Here is a 20381-nt window from a genome sequence, read left to right as displayed (position 1 = left end):
TAAAAAGTCAAAGCTGAAAAACTGTTTTTTTTTAAATGTAGGGTTTGCTTTAAAAAAAAAAAAGCAGGGGAAAAAAAAAAGCAAGCTTAGGAAATTTAATTACGCAACACTGAACAGATTGAGTTGTGATAACAGAGCCGAGTGTTTTGATTGATTTTTTTTTTTTTTGTCAAATCGCAAACGGCATCTTAATTTTCTCTTTGTTTCGCTTTATGCCTTATTTTACCCGGCCACTCTCGGACATGGAAGTAGACATCAGAGCAGGAGGTTTAACTCTCCCAAATCTCCCCCCGGCGAGCTCTGGCTAATAAAAGGCAAAATCCACGCTGCCATCCCAGAAGACATTAGAGAACGGATGAAGGGATTGTCTGATGAGACGAAGTATATATTCGCAGTGTCAGTTGAATTTGTCAACCAGGACCACCATTAGAGACCCAAGTGATTACCAATAAATCACAGCTAGCCTAAGCTTGTTTTTATCGGGACCAAACTATTTGATCTACTATTTGTCGTCATGGAGTTCATGTATCAATCAACAAAACTTTTTTGCATTCAATGTGGTTTAATACATAACCAGAGAAACAACCGTTAATGACGTTTAATAAGCTCGCTGTGAGATAAAAGCTTAATTATCATACCTAATGAATGAGTCAAAAGAACAATCCATACCTATGATAAGAGTCAACTATGAGTCTTCAATTACCATCTGCGGCTAAAAAAAAAAAAAGGAGCTGTCAGGATGATGACAGGGTAATAACAGCCGAAGCCTTTAAGATGCTTCTCCCCTGCTTTCATCTCCCTTTCAATTTATTTACAAAGTGACGACTCTTTATCATTGCTGTCAAATTGATAAATTAGCATGTTTGCATCATTAGCAAGCTCCTATTATTGCCATCAATGGTTTTGTTTTATTTGATAACACATTTGAGTTTCAATTTTGATTGACACTAAATATATATATATACCGTATTTTCCGCACTATGAGGTGCACCTAAAAACCTCCAATTTTCTCAAAATCCGAAAGTGCGCCTTATAATCAGGTGCGCCTTATATATGGACCAATATTGAGCCACTACAGCAGGCGTGTCCAAAGTCCGGCCCACGGGCCAAATGTATATATCTTATATAAGGACAGAGTTTTAAAATGGGCCATTCATTGAAGGTGCGCCTTATAATCCGATGCACCTTATAGTGCGGAAAATATGGTATACACAGAAAAAAAATCCTTTGCTTCATTAAATGTAACAATTATGGAGAATGGAGAACTAAGTGTTGAATTGATCCGTTCCTCCTGTGAATAACGTGCACACTTTACATCTCAAACATACAAATGCACCTTCGACGTGATCTCACAAATGGCTCACGCGGAGGATAAACCATTAGAAAGTGCATTTAAGCAAAATCAGATTCTAATCTGATGAAGAGGCAATTATAGAGAGCCTCAGATAGCAGTGCGTGTTTAATTTATCTGCCTGGAAATGAAATCAATAAGTTCTTTTTGTTCTGCATCATCAAGTTGGTCGAAAAAGTGGCGTGGCTGTTCGAAGAATAAGAAGAGTGAGAAAGGGAAAATGTGGATTTTTTAAAAAAAATTTTGAAGGCCGCCTTTTGGTTTGGATGTAGAAATATCGTGCATATGCATCATAATCAATTTCTTTCGGGAGAGCTGGTGCATCGTTGCAGCTAGCTACAGGATGGATCACGACTTTGGTCCCTGAGCAGCTTTCATGAGCACTTAAAAAGCAAGAATGCAGAGGAGAGCTTGTCTTCTTTTATGCTATGCGCATTATTGTTAACAGCTCCGGGAACTGCCTCCTCTTAGCAGGCATGCACGTAAAGTTGATCTTCTATATAACAAGCACAGGAAGTTATGTCGGAAAAAAACAGATTTTGTCCAGTTTGTGGCTCCGAAGAAAGACTCAAACATGAATAAATAGTTAGTTTTTTAAGCGTTTTATTCCAAAAACCTTCAAAATAAGTTTCGAGTTCAAGAAAGTAGAATAAGCTTAGACACAATGCAAAGCATCATATACAGACGGATAAAATACATTTTATATATTGCAGACAAGCCATGGTGGGTCTTACATATGTACAATACTTATGTAAACTTTTATGTACACTCTTTTTACAAATACAAAAAGATTTGATTTTGTTTTCTTTGTATATATTTATATAGATTTATTTATAGAATTTTCATAGACTCCCCACTAGCATTTGTACTACAATGATGGGAAAATTAGGTGTCAATTTCATTTTTTTTTCCATTTTATATTACAAATGTATTTTCACAAAAATATATCTCTGTACAAAAATGTTTTTTTTAATTTGTTAATATTCTCTCTTTTTTTTTAGCGACATTACATAGTTCTCTTGTCTGTGTTTCTCTCATTGCCCTTGGACCCGATCCATCGTTTTTTTCCTTTGAGACATTTTCTGAACTTTTGCAACAAAGAGGATTTTTTTTTTTTGGCTGGTTGCAAAAGGAAAGCACACCAAAAAGTATTTTGTGCTAAAAAGCATTTCTTTTAACAATACCGGCAAACAGCGGATCTTGAATTCAGATACACAGTGAAATTAAACATATTCAAACAAATAACCGGTCCTTTACCAACTTAAAAGCTGGACTCACTAATCTTTTTTTTTTCTTTTTCTGAAAGCTGGAGATAAATTGCATTGAGTGGGACTGAATAACACAGCAGTGAAGCTTTGGCACGTTTGCCTACAACAAAATACGCTTTATATCTTGAATTTCATGATACGTACAGTACAAATTGTTAGATCGGAATTAGCAATAAAAATGGGGACAGCTCTTAATCGCATCCCCCACTGACAGGAAATTGAGCAAAGTCTACGGCAAGTAGAGCAGAGGGTCTGCGAGATGTTGAGCTGAAGAGAGCTGTGCCTTGATGATAACAAAAATGTGTCAAGGATGGACGGAGTCTATATGTCTTTAAATATGCAAAAAGAACCAGGATGGTGCCAGATAGCTCTCAAACCATAACTCCTACTTCTTCACTTAACTCGAGTGCACTTTGAGAAAACTTTGCTGAATATGACCAAATCGCCCTACATAGAAAGTAGCTCTCCCCACCCCCCCCACCCCCCCCCCACCCCCCCGTCGGAAAAACATTATGAGTAGACGTGAAACAGAACAAAAAGCATGATCTTTGGTTGATACTTTAAAATCTCCCTCAAAACATGCTACGGCTAATCCAGCAAACTACATAACTATTCACTAAAATGTCAAACGTTATGAAAAACTTTCAGCTCCTTCATGTAACTGTGATTCGTGCACATTATGACCCCCCCCCCCCCCCCCCTCCGATTTATGCAATTTAGAATTCAGCCAACTGAAACTGTCAAAGCGCTATAATGAGGTCATGACAAGGCACTATGATGAACATAAAGTGCTTCTTGGAAAGAGGAGAGGGTAGAAAAATACGGAGGACAAAAGTTCGGTCTTTTCGACTGAGCCCTTGTGTTTACACACAAACAATCATTTGTATTTAATTCTAGTTGTCACGGTCGATTTAACGACCGTCAATCTAAAGTCCAAATGTTTCTCGTACTAGTTTAGTACAAACTCAATTAAGCTTATGAAAGGGCATTATTATCTATTAAATATGTCACGGAAGAAATGTTGGGGTAAAAAAAAAAACTCAATTAAAAGGAACACAGACGATTTGAATGAATGAAAACATCCAAGATTCCGAACAATATGAAAAGAATAAATGAATATTCTAGACAACTTTGAGAAGTAAACGGCAATGAAGATAACGTAGACTTCCTGCGAAATCTCCAAGGTAATTCAATTGTTTCCTTTTCCATCAATTCACAAGTGAGCAGACCTGGCAAGGGGCAATATTCTATCTGTGGCGTTGCGATAAGTGAGGGCTGTAAAAGTAATAACATAGTAAAAGCAATTACCGGCCCACAGCCGCTCGGATTCAAGGAACATTACAGTGATTGGTTTCAAAGGGCGAGATTTTTGAGGGAAACTATGTACGTCGGTGATTATAAACATTGGGTTAAATGCCTTTTTGAATGGATGCTGATTTGTCAAAGTCAAACTTATTAAATCATTTTTTTTATGTGTACCGTTTTTTCCGCACTATAAGGCGCACCTAAAAACCTCCAATTTTCTCAAAAGCCGACAGTGCGCCTTATAATCTGGTGCGCCTTATATATGGACAAAGTTTTAAAACGGGCCATTCATTGAAGGTGCATCTTATAATCTGGTGCACCTTATAGTGCGGAAAATACGGTATATATACTGTTTGTGTATATGCATGTACAAATATGTGGAAAATTCAGTTTAGCATTTTTGCTAGCCGGGCAATTCTTTAGTTGTTGGTCTTCAATTAATTTGAGAAGAAATTTTTAATATGATTTCCAGAAAGTATGAGACTAATCATTATTCTAGCAAATTGCCTGTTGTCAAATCCTTGCCGAAGCCTTAAGCAACGTATTCATGGCAAGTCAGGACAAAACAAATCATCTCAACGTTTTTTTTTTTTTTTTCGGAGCTGCCAGAAGTTAGTTTACGGGAAAGATCACAAAGTAATCCGCCTGACGTTAATCACCGATTCATCCGCGTAATACCTTTTGTTGAACACATCGATGCCAACTAGTATATGGTCTCAAAAAGAACAACGTGACATTAGCGCTTAGCACGTTGAGCTACATCCATGAGGACCAAAGAGAAAGTTGTGACTGATGTTTATGTAAAATCTGGCGATTATTCCTTGAAGAATAAAGAGAACTTAGTATGCTAAATAAAAATACCGACTGGGGGTCAGGTTGCAGATACCAACAAAACACTACACTGCCCAGCGCGGTGAAGTCAACAAAAAAGTCGAATTCCTCATCAAAGAATGCAAGCGGCGTAAAGGGCGAACGCAAATATAAACAAACAAATGAAAACAATGATAAATGTCTGTCTGCCATTAGCTTGACTTGTATGTTATCTCAATAGTTTCAAGTCTTGAAATTCCCTTTGGGTTTAGGCGGTAAGGAGAGTGGTCACAGCTTTGCTTCCAGCATTTACTTTCTCTCGGAATGCACGTTGAGGTGCAAACGTTTCCTCAAGATGGGGTAAGAAGTTATCCAGTCACAATGAAGCATTTTGTTGTTGAAGAGTTGCTGCGTTGTTTCATTTATAGGAGAATAGTTTCCCCCAACTGAGTTGTTTCCTGACTGTTTTTCAGTGACTAAAATATTTTTTGTCTTGCCCCCTTTGCTCAAGGAAGAGATGTCCAAGATGATCGAGCACACCGCTCCTCCCTTGACTGGAAGATTGATTCAAAAGGGATGTGGAAATAATGGAATAAATATGATCAAAATAATGGGTAGTTGAAAATATAAATGGCATGGGAGGGATGAAAAAAATCGGATATTTGAAATGATGCAAAGACATGACAAGAGAAAAACAGAGATTATTTTCTGAAATGTTCCACATCTGAGAATCAGTTTGTAGTTGGTGTAAGCAGTTTTGTAAAACCGTATAGCAGCAAAAGATTTCTTACCTTGAGTTGAAGCTGTCGCTATACAGCTGTGCACACTGTGCTAACTGTGAACTCCGCCTCGTTAGCCATGATGTCAGTCGGCTGAATGTTACGATCGTACATGGGGTTCTCAAATGTAGCCCGTCCGTTGGTGTTTTCATGGCCCACGTAACCATTGAAAGGGACATTGGGTCTTCTTCTGGAACACGACAATACCAAGAACAAAAGGTGATCCAATTAACAACAATACAACTGTAATTTGTTCACTCCCACAACGGCGCAAACATCCTTCTCAAGTACATAAGCAACACTTTGAGCGTACCTATGTTTGTAGAGGTACAGGGCGAAGCCTGCGATGATCATGGCTATAAAAGGCACTAATATGGCGGCTGCCACTGAACTGCTGTTGGAGGCAAAGTTATAGGCCGTGTTGTCTCTGCTGGGGTCTAAACTCTCTGCAAAGAAGTGATAACATTAATTAATTAAGGCTGTGAATATAGAGAAACCCGAATATCCTCTCCAAACTTTGTCAACAACCACTCAAAAATAAAAATGAAATATGGTCATTAATATAGTTGGAAGGGCGCTGGCAGCAATGTGGAATTTACATAATAGTTTGAGCAGACAAGTGACCTTTGAAAGTTTACCCCGCCGCTTTACTTTAATTCCCCCCTTTGGGAACGTCAAAACCCATTGTCGTAAAAATCACTCTCGGTTACAGGCATGTGTTACTTGTAAAGCATTTTTTAATTTAGAAAGGCGCGCGTGTGTGTCCGCGCCAATGCCAGCAGAACGACAGCCCACCTGTTGTTATTCAGCCCTTTTCCGAAATAAAAACAGGTGACAGGTTGAGAAGGAATTCAATTAGCGGCTCATGTTGTGCTTGCCAATCATCTCCCTTTGGATACGCCGAGCCGTGTCATTTGTCCGCAGTTGGTTTCCAGTAAATTATGCGAGTTTTAACCAAGCTCTGCAAGACTACGAGGAGAACCCAACAATTGCTTTTTTCCGAGGCGACATATTTCTCCACCTGATCTTTTCTTGCGGCCTAAAGCCAGCAAGTAGAGCACTTCAGTCTTTCATCCAAACTGCAACGATCATTAATGGACTAATCATAAGTGGTGACCATACATGGCGGGATTGGATCAATGTGCCATTATCATGGCGGAAATTCAAACTCGGCAAGTCACATAATGGCCTGAGCACAGCTTGGCCACTGAGATGTGTTCAGAGTCAATGGCTGCATTAAAAATGGATAATTATAATATTCAATAAATAAAAATAAATTGAGTAATAAATGTAATGAATATTTAATAAATCTAATAATTATTTAATTATTATATATATTATTATATTTAATACATTTAATAATTATAATAAATATATATAGAAATATATATAGAATATTATTTCTCAAACTTTATCGAGTCAATAATGAAGAAACCCGTCAATATACTCTAATATGATCCCCCCCAAAATAGCTTTCTTCATCCTTTTAATTATTATTATATATATTATGTTTAATACATTTAATAATTGTAATAAATATATAGAAATATATATATAAAATATTAGTTCTCAAACTTTATCGAGTTAATAATTTAAGAAACCCGTCAATATACTCTAATATGACCCCCCCCCCCCCCCCCCCTTAAATAGCTTTCTTCATCCTTTTAATGTGTCCAAAGAACAAACCAGGGTGTGGGAGGGACTGGAGGAATAAATCTTTCTTGTGTACACATTGCACGACTGTAGCAGGCTTCCAGATTAATGGAGTGGAGCTGGAAGGATTTGTTGCGGCAAAAAAAAAAAAAAAAAAAAACACGTCTTGGAGTATTTTAGGTGGCAGACATGAAACAGAACACACGATTTAGGGGGATAAAGCTTCTTCACCTTGAAACTCCAAACTATATTTACAGTGTCAACTGTGAGATTACGCAACAGAGCCAAGAGAGAACACTGCAAACATATTCTGGCCTGTGGAGACATTTTCAGCAGCTTTATTTGTGACCACATTATTGTAGATGCAGTTGATTTGAAAACAAAAACTTGAGAATGCACGTTTGTTTTACAAAAGTGGGAAACTCACTTACCCAATCTCTGCAGACCAAACTGTCCAAAGCCTTTACCACGGACAAATCCTTGGTACACAAAGGAGTTGGATGAAGAGATGTAGGACACCTACCGAGGGAGAAGCAAAGAAAGACAGAAACATCCAATCATATCCAAGGGCTGCAAAAAACGAAGTGCCGGCTGTCGAAAATATTTTACTTGTGCAACTTACGTGTCCATCCAAAGCCCAATTGTCGATTTTGAACTTGTTGACGAATATCTCCACCGGGCCTCGGATTTGGTGTACCTGAAGCAGTAGCTGGGCTTCTTCTCTTTTGTAAGTACCTTTAGAAAGAACCAATCAATAACGGACATTAATGAATAGATAAGACATGCTGAATATTGCGCAATCAGCTTTAATCGTGTTCTGCCATCACTTAAGAGCTTCAACAACAGCCCCAATTTCAAATGCATGATTTTGCGTGTTGCGACAATATCATGAAGCGAGAAGTGATGAGACCTTGCTTTCTCCTAATGCAAATTTGCATTTTAATGATCACAGCTGCACAGCAAGTATGCCACGGGGAAAATGTTAAAGCTTTTCTGTTTCATAACGGCGGCAATAATCCACATCATATAAGCGCCTTCAATGATTTCTTGCTCCTTGTCCACAAATGAAATAATCTGTTCAGTCTGTTAAGATGAGGTCAGTGAGTTGAAAAACATTATGCAAAGTTTTGTGATTGCCACTTTTCATTTCTGGAGTACCAACCGGCGAGTTTGAGCTCCACGCCACTGTGGTCAAGTAATGTTCCATTCACTCGGTTGCTAAAAGATTCAAAGGCAGTGATGCTGAGCATAGCTGGCTGCTTCTTCCCCAAATACTCATAGGATCCCCTCCAGAGAGAGTTCTTTGCAAATACCCCACCCGGTACTGAAATGAAAAAGGTAGAAAGGTAAGTTTCATGTTGATAACTTGAAAAAAGATTAGAAAGCAGCTTGTCTTACCGGGTAATTTAGAAGGAGGCTCCTGCACTGTCCCAACGGGGCTCTTACCACTTGGACGGTTATCAGCTGTGGAGCATAACAACATCATATCATGAAGAAGACATTTTGGGGCGAGCGTGCCAAAATAATATGACTTTGAAAACAATAAACTCAAAGACCATTAGTGGTGCATTCAGCGAGCGCCCAGAACTTGCGACCGAACCCGACGAAAGAAAGTCCCTGCTCAACTACGGAGCCATTAGACCTTCAACAAAGGTCTCAACACTCAGAAAGGGCTGCAGAAGTAAACATGTGAACTAAGTCTTTTTATCAGACGCCAGTATTTGATCCGCCCAGTCCATAATTGCACCCTACAGAAGTGTGAAACTCCCATTAGGGAGCAAATATTTTCAACATACTTAGCTCTAACCACATTTCTAGAAAGCTCAGGTTCTTAATATATAAAGTCGAGGCGGAGTTTAATGCTATATCTCGAAAATTTACTCCTTTGCACATGTTTTCAGCAATTATCTCCAAACATGTATAATGTCTTAAAAAACAACTCTAATTTCACTTCACAAGGTCTTAAATTGGAAGTAGCAATCATCCGGACAGGGTTATTACTAGCAAGTTTTAATGGCTCTTGTTTTCACTTTAATGTATTTAGAAAAACACTTAAGACGGTCAATTTGTCAGACGGAACTTGTTAACGCTTCCTCGCCATATATAAAAGAAGGAAAATCGATGGTAAACATTGTGCTTATCAGCTTATGTCCTCTTGGTAATGTTGCTAAGACGACTTTGTATACATTAGATAGATTTCGACAATTTTCCCAAAAAGGTTTCGAAACCTTTTGCATATTTAAGTAGCAATGAGAAGTATTGCACAATAGAAGCCTCATGAGATTATTTCTACCTGCACAGAGAGGTGGTTTCCCAGTCCAGCTCCCATCGGACTTGCAGGTCCTGTGCTCTGATCCTTCAGCCAAGTAAAATCCGGGTTGGCACGTATAGATCAGCGTGTAGCCAAGGGATGGCAGTTCAATGGCTCGCACGTCCGATTGGGCTGGCAGCTCTGGCTGGCTGCAGTGGTGAGCTGGTAAGGTGTTTAAGCATGGAGATTGACAGAAGGTCATGAAGAGCAATAGTTGACTATCAACACCAATGCATATATACCAATTAGTGTATTTTCCGGACTATAAGGCACAACTAAAAACCTAAAATTTTCTCAAAAGCCAACAGTCTGCCTTATAGTCAGGTGCGCCTTATATATGGACCAAATTCCTACATTTAAACTGGCCCGAAGCATTGTGTCTTGAAATCAATCATAAGAGGCCCGCTGAAGACTATGAATCATGAATCAAAAAGATTATGGATCATTATTTTGTGATTATAATTTGGCGCGTCTGAATTTGAAATAAAAAAGATAAAATGGAGAATGATTTGATTTGGATTAAAAATCTGACATGATGCATTAATGGTGCGCCTTATAGTCTGGTGCGCCTTATATAAGGACAACGTTTTAAAATGGGCCATTTATTGAAGGTGCGCCTTATAGTCCGGTCCGCCTTATAGTCCGGAAAATACGGTAGCTTACCAATGCACTCAGGTTGAAATCCACTCCAAGTGAGGTTGGGCAGACACGTGCGAGAAATTGAACCTTGCAGCAAGTAACCTTTTCTGCAGCTGAAGAACACAGTGCTGCTGATCTGGAAGCAGCAAAACACAAGGACGTGAAAATATAATTTGGATAGAAGCCGTTGGATGCTCCAAATGATGCACAATAAATGCCATGTAAAGCACACTATTTTTTTTTTTAAAAGCCGGCTATAAAGGTTGTTACTCTATCATTGGAGGCTATAAAGCAACACTCAATTGGACTCTCTTTTATAATTAAGACAGCATGAATCTGTTTTGGATTTAAAGAAAGTCTGAGAACTAGTGGCAGATTAATGCTAATTCTGACCATTTACTGAATCACGATTAAATACATAACATTGGATTTTTAATTAAGATTTTATCATACCTGATAGCCTTGACTGTTGTTTTGATTACCAAAGAGGGGGCTGCCCGGATCTGTGCAAGAGGTGTGAGTGGGATCTGCAACAAAGTTTTGTTTAATATTCATGACAGCCACAACAATCAAATATTTCATCACAACAGAAATGATGTGAAATACTGTCTGCTGTGTTATGTTGGTCACGAATGATAATTTTACTGCAGTTGTTGCTACAGTCACCAATAAAACTGAAGTTTCCAGCGGGTTGTAGTTTTTGTTTTACAGTTGCAGCGGATATATAAAAGTGAACACAAACCTCTTCAAGTGTAACTTTTTTGTGATATAAAAATGTGTTTACATCTACATGAAATGTTGTATACCTATGCAAGAGGGCTGCGTTCCACTCCAGGTGCCATCATATTGGCAATACCTCCTGGTCGAGCCCACCAGGATCAGAGGGGCTATGCATGAAAAGGAGACCGAGGACAGATAAGTGAAACCTCGGTCTTCCCTCCTCCCTTGGGCAGGCAAGCCCGGGTCTCCACAAAAAACGGCTGCAAAAACAAAGACAGAAAATCAGTCTTAAAGAATAAAAGACATAATATTGCCATTGTTGTGACTTACGGAAGCACTGTGGTTTCTCCCCACTCCAATTTCCATTGCCTTGGCAAGTTAGCACGGTGGGTAATGATAGCTGGTAACCTTGGTTACACGAGTAGCTGATGCTGGAGCCCCAGTTAAAATCCGTACCTACGACTTGTCCATTCGGAATGACTGGCGGAAAACCGCAGACTATTGCTACAAATGAGAGATGAAAAAATAATATTCGATATTCTTCCCCATGGGATCATTCACGAGGTGAGACAACAATACCTTTGCACAGAGGCTTGGTTCCATTCCAGGTTCGAGCCTTGGTGCAAATGAGGGTGGAAGCCCGATCAGCATCCATGGTGAACCCAGGAGAACACTGGTAACTAACGGTCTGATTGTAAATAAAATCACTTCCCAGTCTCACTCCATTAGCTGGAACTCCAGGGTCACCACAGTAGATTACTGCAAAAAAAAAAAAAAAAAATCAAGTTTAGGGTAACCGTCAAAGATATAAGGCCGGCATATGATTTTTGAAAAACTTTACTTGCTGGCTCTCCGGTCAGGGCAGTTAAATTACCTGAGCACTCGGGCATGTTGCCGGTCCAGGTTCCATTTATCGTACAGTGTCGGGTCAGCAGGCCAGTAGAGTAGTAGCCATCCCTGCAGGCGTAAGTTATGGATCTGGAGAAGGTTAGTCCATCGTGGATCAGGATCTGGGCATTCCGAGGGGTTCCGGGGTTTCCACAGGATATCACTAAAATCGGGAAAGAGAGAAAGATTTAGTTGCTGGGCAACAATGACAGTTATTATATTTCATCCCATCCATCAACTCCAAATTTGCTTTCTGTTAATTAGGCCGGTAAAATGAGATCAGTCTATTGCCATATCCGACATTATTAGGAATTTAATCTGTTAATGTGATTCTAAATGGGACGTGTGACTTGAACTTTGGCGATCAGACACAAGCAGAGGTTCTTTGCATTGCAGTCACCAGCTTGCATCAGACTGTCAAAGCCCCCGAGGGTCTAGGTCCTCCATAATGACCAGATGTGGTCCGGTCTTTGAAGCTGGCGCCAGCGAAGAACAGGTGGGTGACGCCGGCCGGCTCACATGTGCAAACCAAAATGGGAATGAGCCAAAAGGAGGCATGGCAGAGTGATGGTAGCAGAAGGAGACTGAGGTGAGCGGGAAATATTGAATTTCGGAAAAATAAAATAGAGCCCGAGAAGAGTAGTCAAAGGTAGGTAATATTTTAGGAATATTTGTTCACTTTGCAAAACCAATTATCAATTAAAAATTCTCTCCCTATTCCCTTTCATTCAATTCCAATTTTAATTTTCATTGTTAGATGAGCACACACTGACTAACCTGATTTCTCAACCCGAGTTCAACATTTTCATGATAATGACATATCAGCAATGTAATTCGCTCCGGAGAGAAAATATTATTTTGCATATTTATTTTGCATAAGGCATCCAGTGAATATAATTTTCAACTTCAATAACCCCGCATCAACTCCCAAGCGTCTCTGTTAGAGACAGTGCTCATTAAAGACGACTTCTCCATCCGACACATTCATTTAATTTTACGCCATTTGTCAATATCTGCAGTGCAGTCGTCTTTTTTTTATTCCCGTTAGTGTCTTCCAGCTCTTCATTTTGAATCCCAAGGCATTTCCTGGCCGGTTGGGCTGTGTAATCACTCTATCGTCTTTTGGGCCTGGCTCTGTGTCTCAAGTTAGATGTGTCCGGAATATCTTTGCAATGCGTGGAGGATTGCATGAGTAGATTGGCTATCGACCTCCAGTGTCTGCTTAGGGTACAAAAAGAGAAGTTGTTCTCCTCCATGCTCACAGATACCTAAAGTCGGTAGCTGTTTTTGTTTTCCTGCAGTAATATTAGACTTTTAAATTAACTTTCAGATTCCCACCAATCATTTAGCGTCTGCTTGGCCGGCAGCATCAACATCTGCTGATCTAGTGACAAGAAATACAGCATCCATCTGTGTTCCTTACCATGGCACTCAGGTTGAGTACCAAGCCAAGTCCCGTTGGCCAGGCATGTTCGCTCTGGAGAACCTTTGAGCGTGTAACCCGGCTCACAGCTGAAGCGCACCGCACTGCCCACTGTAAATTCCTCCCCCAACCGGATGCCATGCACGGGAACACCTGGATCTCCACAAAGGCCCGCCGAGTCACCTAAGAAGCGGAAAAACAGGTAAATTGAGAAAAAAAAATCCATAAAAATAAAGAGCTAATGGGAAAAAAAGTAAAGGAACCTCTTTTGGGTTTGAGTACTTTTTATGATGGCTATTTTCCGGACTTTATCTCTGTTGGTGTGTTGAGATTTGTGGATTTAAAGGGACTCCTCATATGTTCTTCCACAAAGTAGGAGTGCAAGGGTAAACATCTTTATTGAGCTTCATAAACAAGAGAGGAAACGGTATAGGTACCTCGCTCCTCCGTCTAATATAAGTTAAATGAAGTACTTTTATGGAGGACACGTTTTGTCCTTGAGACCAGCAGCCATTGCTTCAGTCCACCTAAAGCTCCACAAACTATTTACTTGGTGAGAAATGAAATATTTTGGGGGGGGATTTAATCTATAATTTGAAGTTTGGACACATATGGTTCCAAAGTTGGTACCGGAGCAATGTGGTGGTGAGCCGCTCCATTGGGCATCCAGCTGGCACATCCGGGTCGTGTTCCCGATGATGCTACGTTGGCCGATGCAGCTGTAGCGGATGACCGATCCGACGGTTCGCCGGTCGCCCGAGATCTGGGCGTAGGGCGGTATGCTCGGGCGCTCACACAACACCACTGTCAGAAATTGAGAAAGTACCGGTTAGCTGGGAAATATTAAATCCAGATGCTAATGGTACTCACAAAGGCACTTTGGGAGGGAGCGGTCCCAGGTACCGTCGCCTTGACAGGAAATAGAACTTGTCCCGAGTAGGTAGTAGCCCGGGTTGCAGCGGTACGTCACGGTGGTCTGGAAGCTGTAGCGATGTGGTCCGCTGGGTAAGACTTGCCTAACGCTGTTTTCGACATGACCTGGCTCCGTGCAGTTCACAGCTAAAGGGAGATTGAGATGGAGGTTGACAGCACAAGTTGAACTCTATCAACAACAAAGCAGTCCCTAAAGTTTAGGGCCTAAACAGTTAAGCTTAGATGGGTTAGGGTTAGATTTAGGGTTAGGGTTAGTCGGGCAGGATATGGTGCAGATCGGCAAATATTTATCAACATCGACTGCCTCGAACCATCGTGAGTTACCTCCGTATTGTTTCGACACTGTCAACAGTTCTAACGTTTGGTGTTTAGTTGAAAATGCAAATTTAAATTAACTATGCAATGATGCCAAACCTCTAAATGGCTTTCTAAAAGACTGTCTACAACCTCCAGAGGAGCCATTATGCCCCACCATGCCCTATTTATTTGCCATATTCTCAATTGAGCTCATTGTATGCTAATAACCTTGCTCATTTTCGGCACTCCCAACATGCAGCAGAGTTGAATTACCCTAAACTTATTTTCCCTTACAGATTTCTGACTTGCATTATTTATAACCATAATAACTTTATGTTTAAATCACATACAGAAACAGTTTGGGAACTATTCATGTTTGTTTCACTTTATTTCTAAGACCTCACTAGCTTTTGTCTGACTGACTCACCTCCCGAAAAAGGAAAGTGCAAGGTTCACGGCGTAAACTGAGAAGAAATTAATCATGCCTGTGTTTCTTTTTTTTCTTTTCAATCCCAGAGCAAGCACACAGCAGGGAGTCTACCTATAAAATCCGCCTGCAATGTTCTAATTAATGTGATATATCGAACTTACAGACCTCCAATCTTCTTATAGCCGCAAAAACAGTGAGGATAACAGAAACATCTACCCGATGTGAGATTTAAAAACATGGCACCATTGAAAATACAAACATTTTGAGATTTACACAATGAGAAATCTTTTTTCGCCACAGCCAGGTTCATATTGCACCGCAGAGTGAAAAAGTAATGTCTAAAGCATTCTTGCTTGCCCGCTGCGGGTGTGGAGCTTTCCCATTTTTTCAATCTCCCACTGAGTGTGATTTGAACCATTTCAAGTTGGACCGGCTTTACCTACGCGGAAGGATGGAGGCCACAGGTGACTAACAGTCACCAGTTGCACATTTCTCTTGTACAGTAGGAACCTCTTCACCTCCAGAAAAGTATGACCTCACCGATGCTTTCATAAATGTCCCGAAAGATTTTTTACCTTGAGCAAAAGAAATGTATTCATATAATTTTCTCCTTCATTTATTCCGCCGTATTTTCCGGTAAAAACTCGCAGGGGCCCTTTAACAGCTTTGCCATTCAGGTTTCAGTTAATACCAACTGTTTAGAAACTACTTCTTTATGCAACACACAATCCAATTAAACATTCTCGCCTTGGACAAAATTGAATTATTCAGAAAAAAGATGAGACGTGGTTTTCAAAACGAAGCTGTCCTTCAAACAAGTGCAAAACAATTTTGATTGTTCTTGTCGCCTTTGCAATTGTGCCTTTGCTTAAATTTACATGGATCATACCAATGCAAAATTTTACGAATTTAAAACTTTCTACTCACTTTTACATCGAGGGAGAGGATTACTCCACTGGCCATTGGACTGGCAGGTTGATTTAACAGCTCCCTGAAGAACATATCCAGTATTGCAGACAAAGCGGACGCCATCGTTTAAACTAAACTGGCTTCCTTGCGTCACACCAAAAGTGGGATTACCGGGATGACCGCAAGTTATAGCTGAAAAAAAATAAAAAAGTAAAATGGTCAGTCAGTGTTGAGCTGAAGATGCTCAACAGTGCAAGTACTTACGAACACAAACTGGGGTTAGTCCTGACCAGCGATGATCCTGCTCACAGATCCGCACAGAAACCCCGATGAGACGAAATCCAGGGTTACACTGGTACACAACGCTACCTCTATAATTGTAGTTCTCCCCATTAATTTGCCCGTTCACAATTGGCTCAGGGCTGCCACAGTGGCCAGCTATGGGGAAAAAAAAACATGAAGGCCCATTTTCATTATTTTTTGTAAATTAGCTCCACACATCACTTTGTTAGCAGACTCACCCAGACACTGGACTTGTGTTCCGCTCCAAAGTCCATTGGACATGCACTCCCGAACACGGGAGCCGACTAAAGTGTAACCTGTATTACAGGAAAAAATGGCAGTGGCTCCGTACACAGTCAACGTTCCTATCTTGTTACCATTTGGTGGAGTTCCCAAGTCACCACAGGAAATTACTGCAAGCAGAAGTACGTTGATGATTTTAGAATGTAAAACCTAAATACCCTTTAGAGCACAGGTGTCAAAGTCAAAGCCCGGGGGCCAGATACGGCCCGCCACACTAGACACGAAGACAAATTGTGCCTCAAATTCCAAATTTTCAAATATTTTAACTTTAAAAAAATAGAAATATTGTTAGCAATTTTTATTACCATTCATTTTTTAAATATTTTTTATTTTTAAATATTTGATTTGATTTCCAAAAAATAGAAATATTGTTAGCAATTTTTATTACCATTCATTTTTTAAATATTTTTTATTTTTAAATATTTGATTTGATTTCAATATTCTATTTTTAAATATTCAAACAGTTTTTATTATTATTTTAAAATTGGCAATTTTAATGGCCCTTTGAGGCAAATTATGACTATGATGCGGCCCGCGACAAAAATAAGTTTGACACCCCTGCTTTAGAGTATGTATGGTTGAAAACACATATCAACACTTACTATCACAGAAAGGTCGTGGATCTGGGTAGTTCCAAGTGCTATTAGCTTGACACTGAATGACCCTTTGCCCCCTGTAGTAATACCCCGGGTCACATATGAGCACCATGATAGCGTCATATTGGTTCTGGGATCCATAAATTAATCTCCATCGTCCGTGTTCTACCGCGGAGTGGCCGATATCAGGGCACGTCACCGCTAATTGGAAAAAAACAGGAAGTCATCGACAGGATTCACATTATTTTACTACTTGAATGATTTACTTACGGACGCATCTGGGAGGGGCCTCGATGGGACTCCACCTTCCGGATTCCTGACAGATCATTGTCGTGGTGACGGGTCCTGCAAGCCGGAATCCGGGATTGCATTGATAAGTCGCCCTGGCTCCTAAAGAGAAGTCCTGACCCACAATGCTACCGTTCACCGGAAGCACGGGCATTCCGCAGGACGTAACTGGCATGGAAGGAGAAAGCAAAAGATATAAAATATGTGTAAAACTTGCTAGGTGTATCACATTTGCATGTCAGATATTTGGCATCAAAATTAGATTTCGCTTTCCGAGCACCAACATTACAATCCATTTTCCATCTTTCTGAGCAATTTCCAAATCCACTTCATCAGCCCCTACCTTGGCAGAGTGGCACTGGTGCATTCCACTGATAGATCCCTTGGGCGGTGCGGGTGCAGGTGGCGCTGCTCTGGCCAATGAGTCGGAAGCCTTGGTCACAGCTGAACCTGAGAGTACTTCCCAGTTTGGTGCCTGTCAGGCTGTGCACGCTGCCATTTACGGGGTTGTTGGGTGGGCTGCAGTAGGCCGCTAGGAGGAATTTCAAACACGCAATACATAAAATCAAGCACACAATACAAATCTGTATACCGATAAGCGTATAATCCAATAACAATGTGAAATGATGCAAGTGCTTGCTGAGGGGGTGATGGATTAATGTGCAAAGACCCTCGGATTTCCTTTGCATCTGCCATCTCTGGATGGTGAAGTATATGAGGATACATATGGATATGCAATTAGGAAGGATGTTCTACTCAGACAGATTTGGATTTTGTCCAAAAGGATTACCGTATTTCCAGAACTATAAGGCGCACCTAAAAACCTAAAATTTTCTCAAAAGCCGCCTTATAGTCCGGTGCGCCTTATATATGGACCAAATTCCTAAATTTAAACTGTCCCAAAGCATTGTGTCATGAAATCAATCATAAGTGGCCCGCTGAAGACTATGAATCATGAATCAAAAAGACTATGGATCATTATTTTGTGATCATAAAGTCATTTGTTGCGTCTGAAGTTGAAATAAAAAAGATCAAATGGAGAATGACTTGATTTGGATTAAAAATCTGACATGATGTATTAATGGTGCGCCTTATAGTCCGGTGCGCCTTATAGTCCGGAAAATACGGTATAATAAATGGGCACACAATAATCGAAGCACTGATTTTGTTTATTTGCCTTATCTGGGGCCGCAATAATCGTACATGATTCAGGTCAGCAAAGAAAACCTCATAGACGGGCTATCTGCACATTATATTGGCCCTCTGTCACTCACCCTGAGTAAAGTCTTGGGATCTAATTTAAATTCTCCACTTCAATCATTGTCAATCTCATTTGTCTGCCTTTCTGTTATCCTGACTCCTCCTCCTCTCCCTTTTGCCTCCGAGAACACATCTTGTCTCTTTTCAATCATCCTTGCAGTCAAAGGACTCGGATCGACAGGGGCAGGTGAGAGGATAGGAATAGGTAATGGGCAGGTGGGGGGGTGGGGGGGGGTGTATGAAGCACAAAAGAGATAAGAGCGGAGATCGTCAGGTGCATTATGAGGCACCGGTGGCACACAATGAAAGGTGACATGTTAAGAATGGAGGCCGTGATGGCAAAGTGCTCAAGGAGATGTTTGCCTCTTGCTAATGCAATAACTGACGGATTGCTAAAGAGGCGTGTAGGCCAAATCCTCCGGCGCCATCTGTTTCTCCCTCGCCACCACGGTACTTTCATGTTGACTATTGCAAATTGCAGGTTCTTGGCAATCAATCTATCCATCTGTCATGGAACCTGCGATGGCAAAGTCAATCATCGGTGAGTAGAAATTGAAAGATGAGGTAAAGGGAGGGATGGGGGGGAGTACAGGAATGATAGCACCAACACCCGGATGGGAAGCCGGAGAGCAAAAAATGAAAAAAATGATTCGTCAATCTGGCAGAATAGTGTTGATAAAGAGCTGAGGGAATCTTTTAAATATTTAAAGTCACAATTCATTGCCAGTTATACAGGTGATATTGAATACGGCTCAACTTATTTCCAGCCATGCTCGGTTGCCATGGCGACATAGCTGTTGGGATCTAGTTGGATTCATTAAATGACATATAAACACAACTAACAAATCCAAATCTGACACTTCTTACCCGAGTAGCGTATGCGGAAACCTTTGTGGCTGGTCGTGTGATCGAAGGACCAGTGAAGGTAGACTTTGTTATTGGAACTGGTGATGCTGAGTGGATTGGAGTAGTTTCCACTCAGGGTAATCAGAAGAGGACTCTGTCTTGAAGGACCTAAATTGAGAGACCGATCGACAAATTCAATTTCACTTTTCTATATTTGACCAATTTCTTTTAACAGTCACATGTTGTACTCTATTTTCATGAGCGCAGGAACAGTTTTTAGTTTCACTAATAATCAAATAAAAACATATTCCGCTTCTGATTGAAGAGGCGAAAAAAGTACATTCAGTAATTGGTTTGGCAGCCCCAAGGTTAGCAAATGTCCTCTTTTTTTTTTTGCTTTACAAAAAATAAATACATAAAAAACACTAATCAGCAAGTCTTGCGTATACGACCACCATTTACTGCGAGAGGCCTGCCAGGCTTTGCTGACTGCCTTCGTAATTACAAGTAAATGCGCAAAGCAGATGTAGAGGAAAGACCATGTGAGTTCATTTCAACCTTTAATTGATTATGCTGTCAATCACGTTAGGTAAACATTCAAAGTACATATGTCGGTCGAAAATGATCGGAATCTCACCGTCAAAAATTTCAAGCTCGTCAAATTGACGACTAGTCTGGAAATGCTCGATGGTAAACGTGATGTTGTATCCGGGTTCCACTTTGATGACCCACGAACACGACTCAAAATGAGGGAAGCCGGTGCCTGGTGATTGGCTCATGATGACCCCTGTGGATGCTGTCAATACCTCATTCATGGGGCAGGTCACTGATGAGTCAAAACAAGACAAGAAAAAAAAAAAGATTTAGACACAGGGAACATTGTAATGGATGTTTATTCATTAGTAGTTTAACCGAATTGATCTTGAAGTACTAAATCGGGTGGATCCATAATACTGTTGGAGGGCGAATCAGTGTTGCCTGAAGTGCTATTGTAATTCGATAATTATTACAAACACAAATTTGTCTCCTAGGCAAGTGCAGAAATATCAGTTATTCTTTCTTATTCATGGAAAGCCTTGAGGAAAAATCT

General features: G+C 40.4%; 2 protein-coding genes across 2 annotated transcripts in view; both read right to left on the bottom strand.

Annotated features, from left to right (window-relative positions):
- The window catches only part of col9a2 (procollagen, type IX, alpha 2), a 55232-nt gene extending 49569 nt beyond the window's left edge, over positions 1-5663 (bottom strand). Inside the window, exon 1 of the mRNA XM_049751413.1 lies at positions 5526-5663. The gene's annotated coding sequence lies outside the window, so the exon portion shown is untranslated. The remainder of the gene's footprint in view (positions 1-5525) is intronic.
- Positions 4433-20381, bottom strand: part of csmd2 (CUB and Sushi multiple domains 2) — an 83197-nt gene continuing 67248 nt past the window's right edge. The window contains exons 48-72 of the mRNA XM_049751343.2: positions 19929-20117; positions 19313-19459; positions 17529-17717; positions 17168-17353; positions 16904-17098; positions 16238-16411; positions 15981-16154; positions 15735-15908; positions 14018-14206; positions 13778-13951; positions 13148-13330; positions 11711-11887; positions 11416-11595; positions 11167-11340; positions 10923-11096; positions 10570-10643; positions 10141-10252; positions 9460-9639; positions 8565-8630; positions 8329-8490; positions 7789-7901; positions 7598-7685; positions 5827-5959; positions 5526-5703; positions 4433-5288 (exon numbers count right to left, since the gene is read on the bottom strand). Of these exons, the coding sequence (XP_049607300.1) occupies positions 5544-5703; positions 5827-5959; positions 7598-7685; positions 7789-7901; positions 8329-8490; positions 8565-8630; positions 9460-9639; positions 10141-10252; positions 10570-10643; positions 10923-11096; positions 11167-11340; positions 11416-11595; positions 11711-11887; positions 13148-13330; positions 13778-13951; positions 14018-14206; positions 15735-15908; positions 15981-16154; positions 16238-16411; positions 16904-17098; positions 17168-17353; positions 17529-17717; positions 19313-19459; positions 19929-20117 (3767 nt within the window). The 3' untranslated portion in view covers positions 4433-5288; positions 5526-5543. The remainder of the gene's footprint in view (positions 5289-5525; positions 5704-5826; positions 5960-7597; positions 7686-7788; positions 7902-8328; positions 8491-8564; positions 8631-9459; positions 9640-10140; positions 10253-10569; positions 10644-10922; positions 11097-11166; positions 11341-11415; positions 11596-11710; positions 11888-13147; positions 13331-13777; positions 13952-14017; positions 14207-15734; positions 15909-15980; positions 16155-16237; positions 16412-16903; positions 17099-17167; positions 17354-17528; positions 17718-19312; positions 19460-19928; positions 20118-20381) is intronic.

This window comes from Syngnathus scovelli, chromosome 19 (assembly GCF_024217435.2).
Source record: "Syngnathus scovelli strain Florida chromosome 19, RoL_Ssco_1.2, whole genome shotgun sequence".
NCBI classification, from domain to species: domain Eukaryota; kingdom Metazoa; phylum Chordata; class Actinopteri; order Syngnathiformes; family Syngnathidae; genus Syngnathus; species Syngnathus scovelli.
Note: the sequence above shows the minus strand (reverse complement) of the source record. Positions and strands in the feature narration are given on the sequence as shown.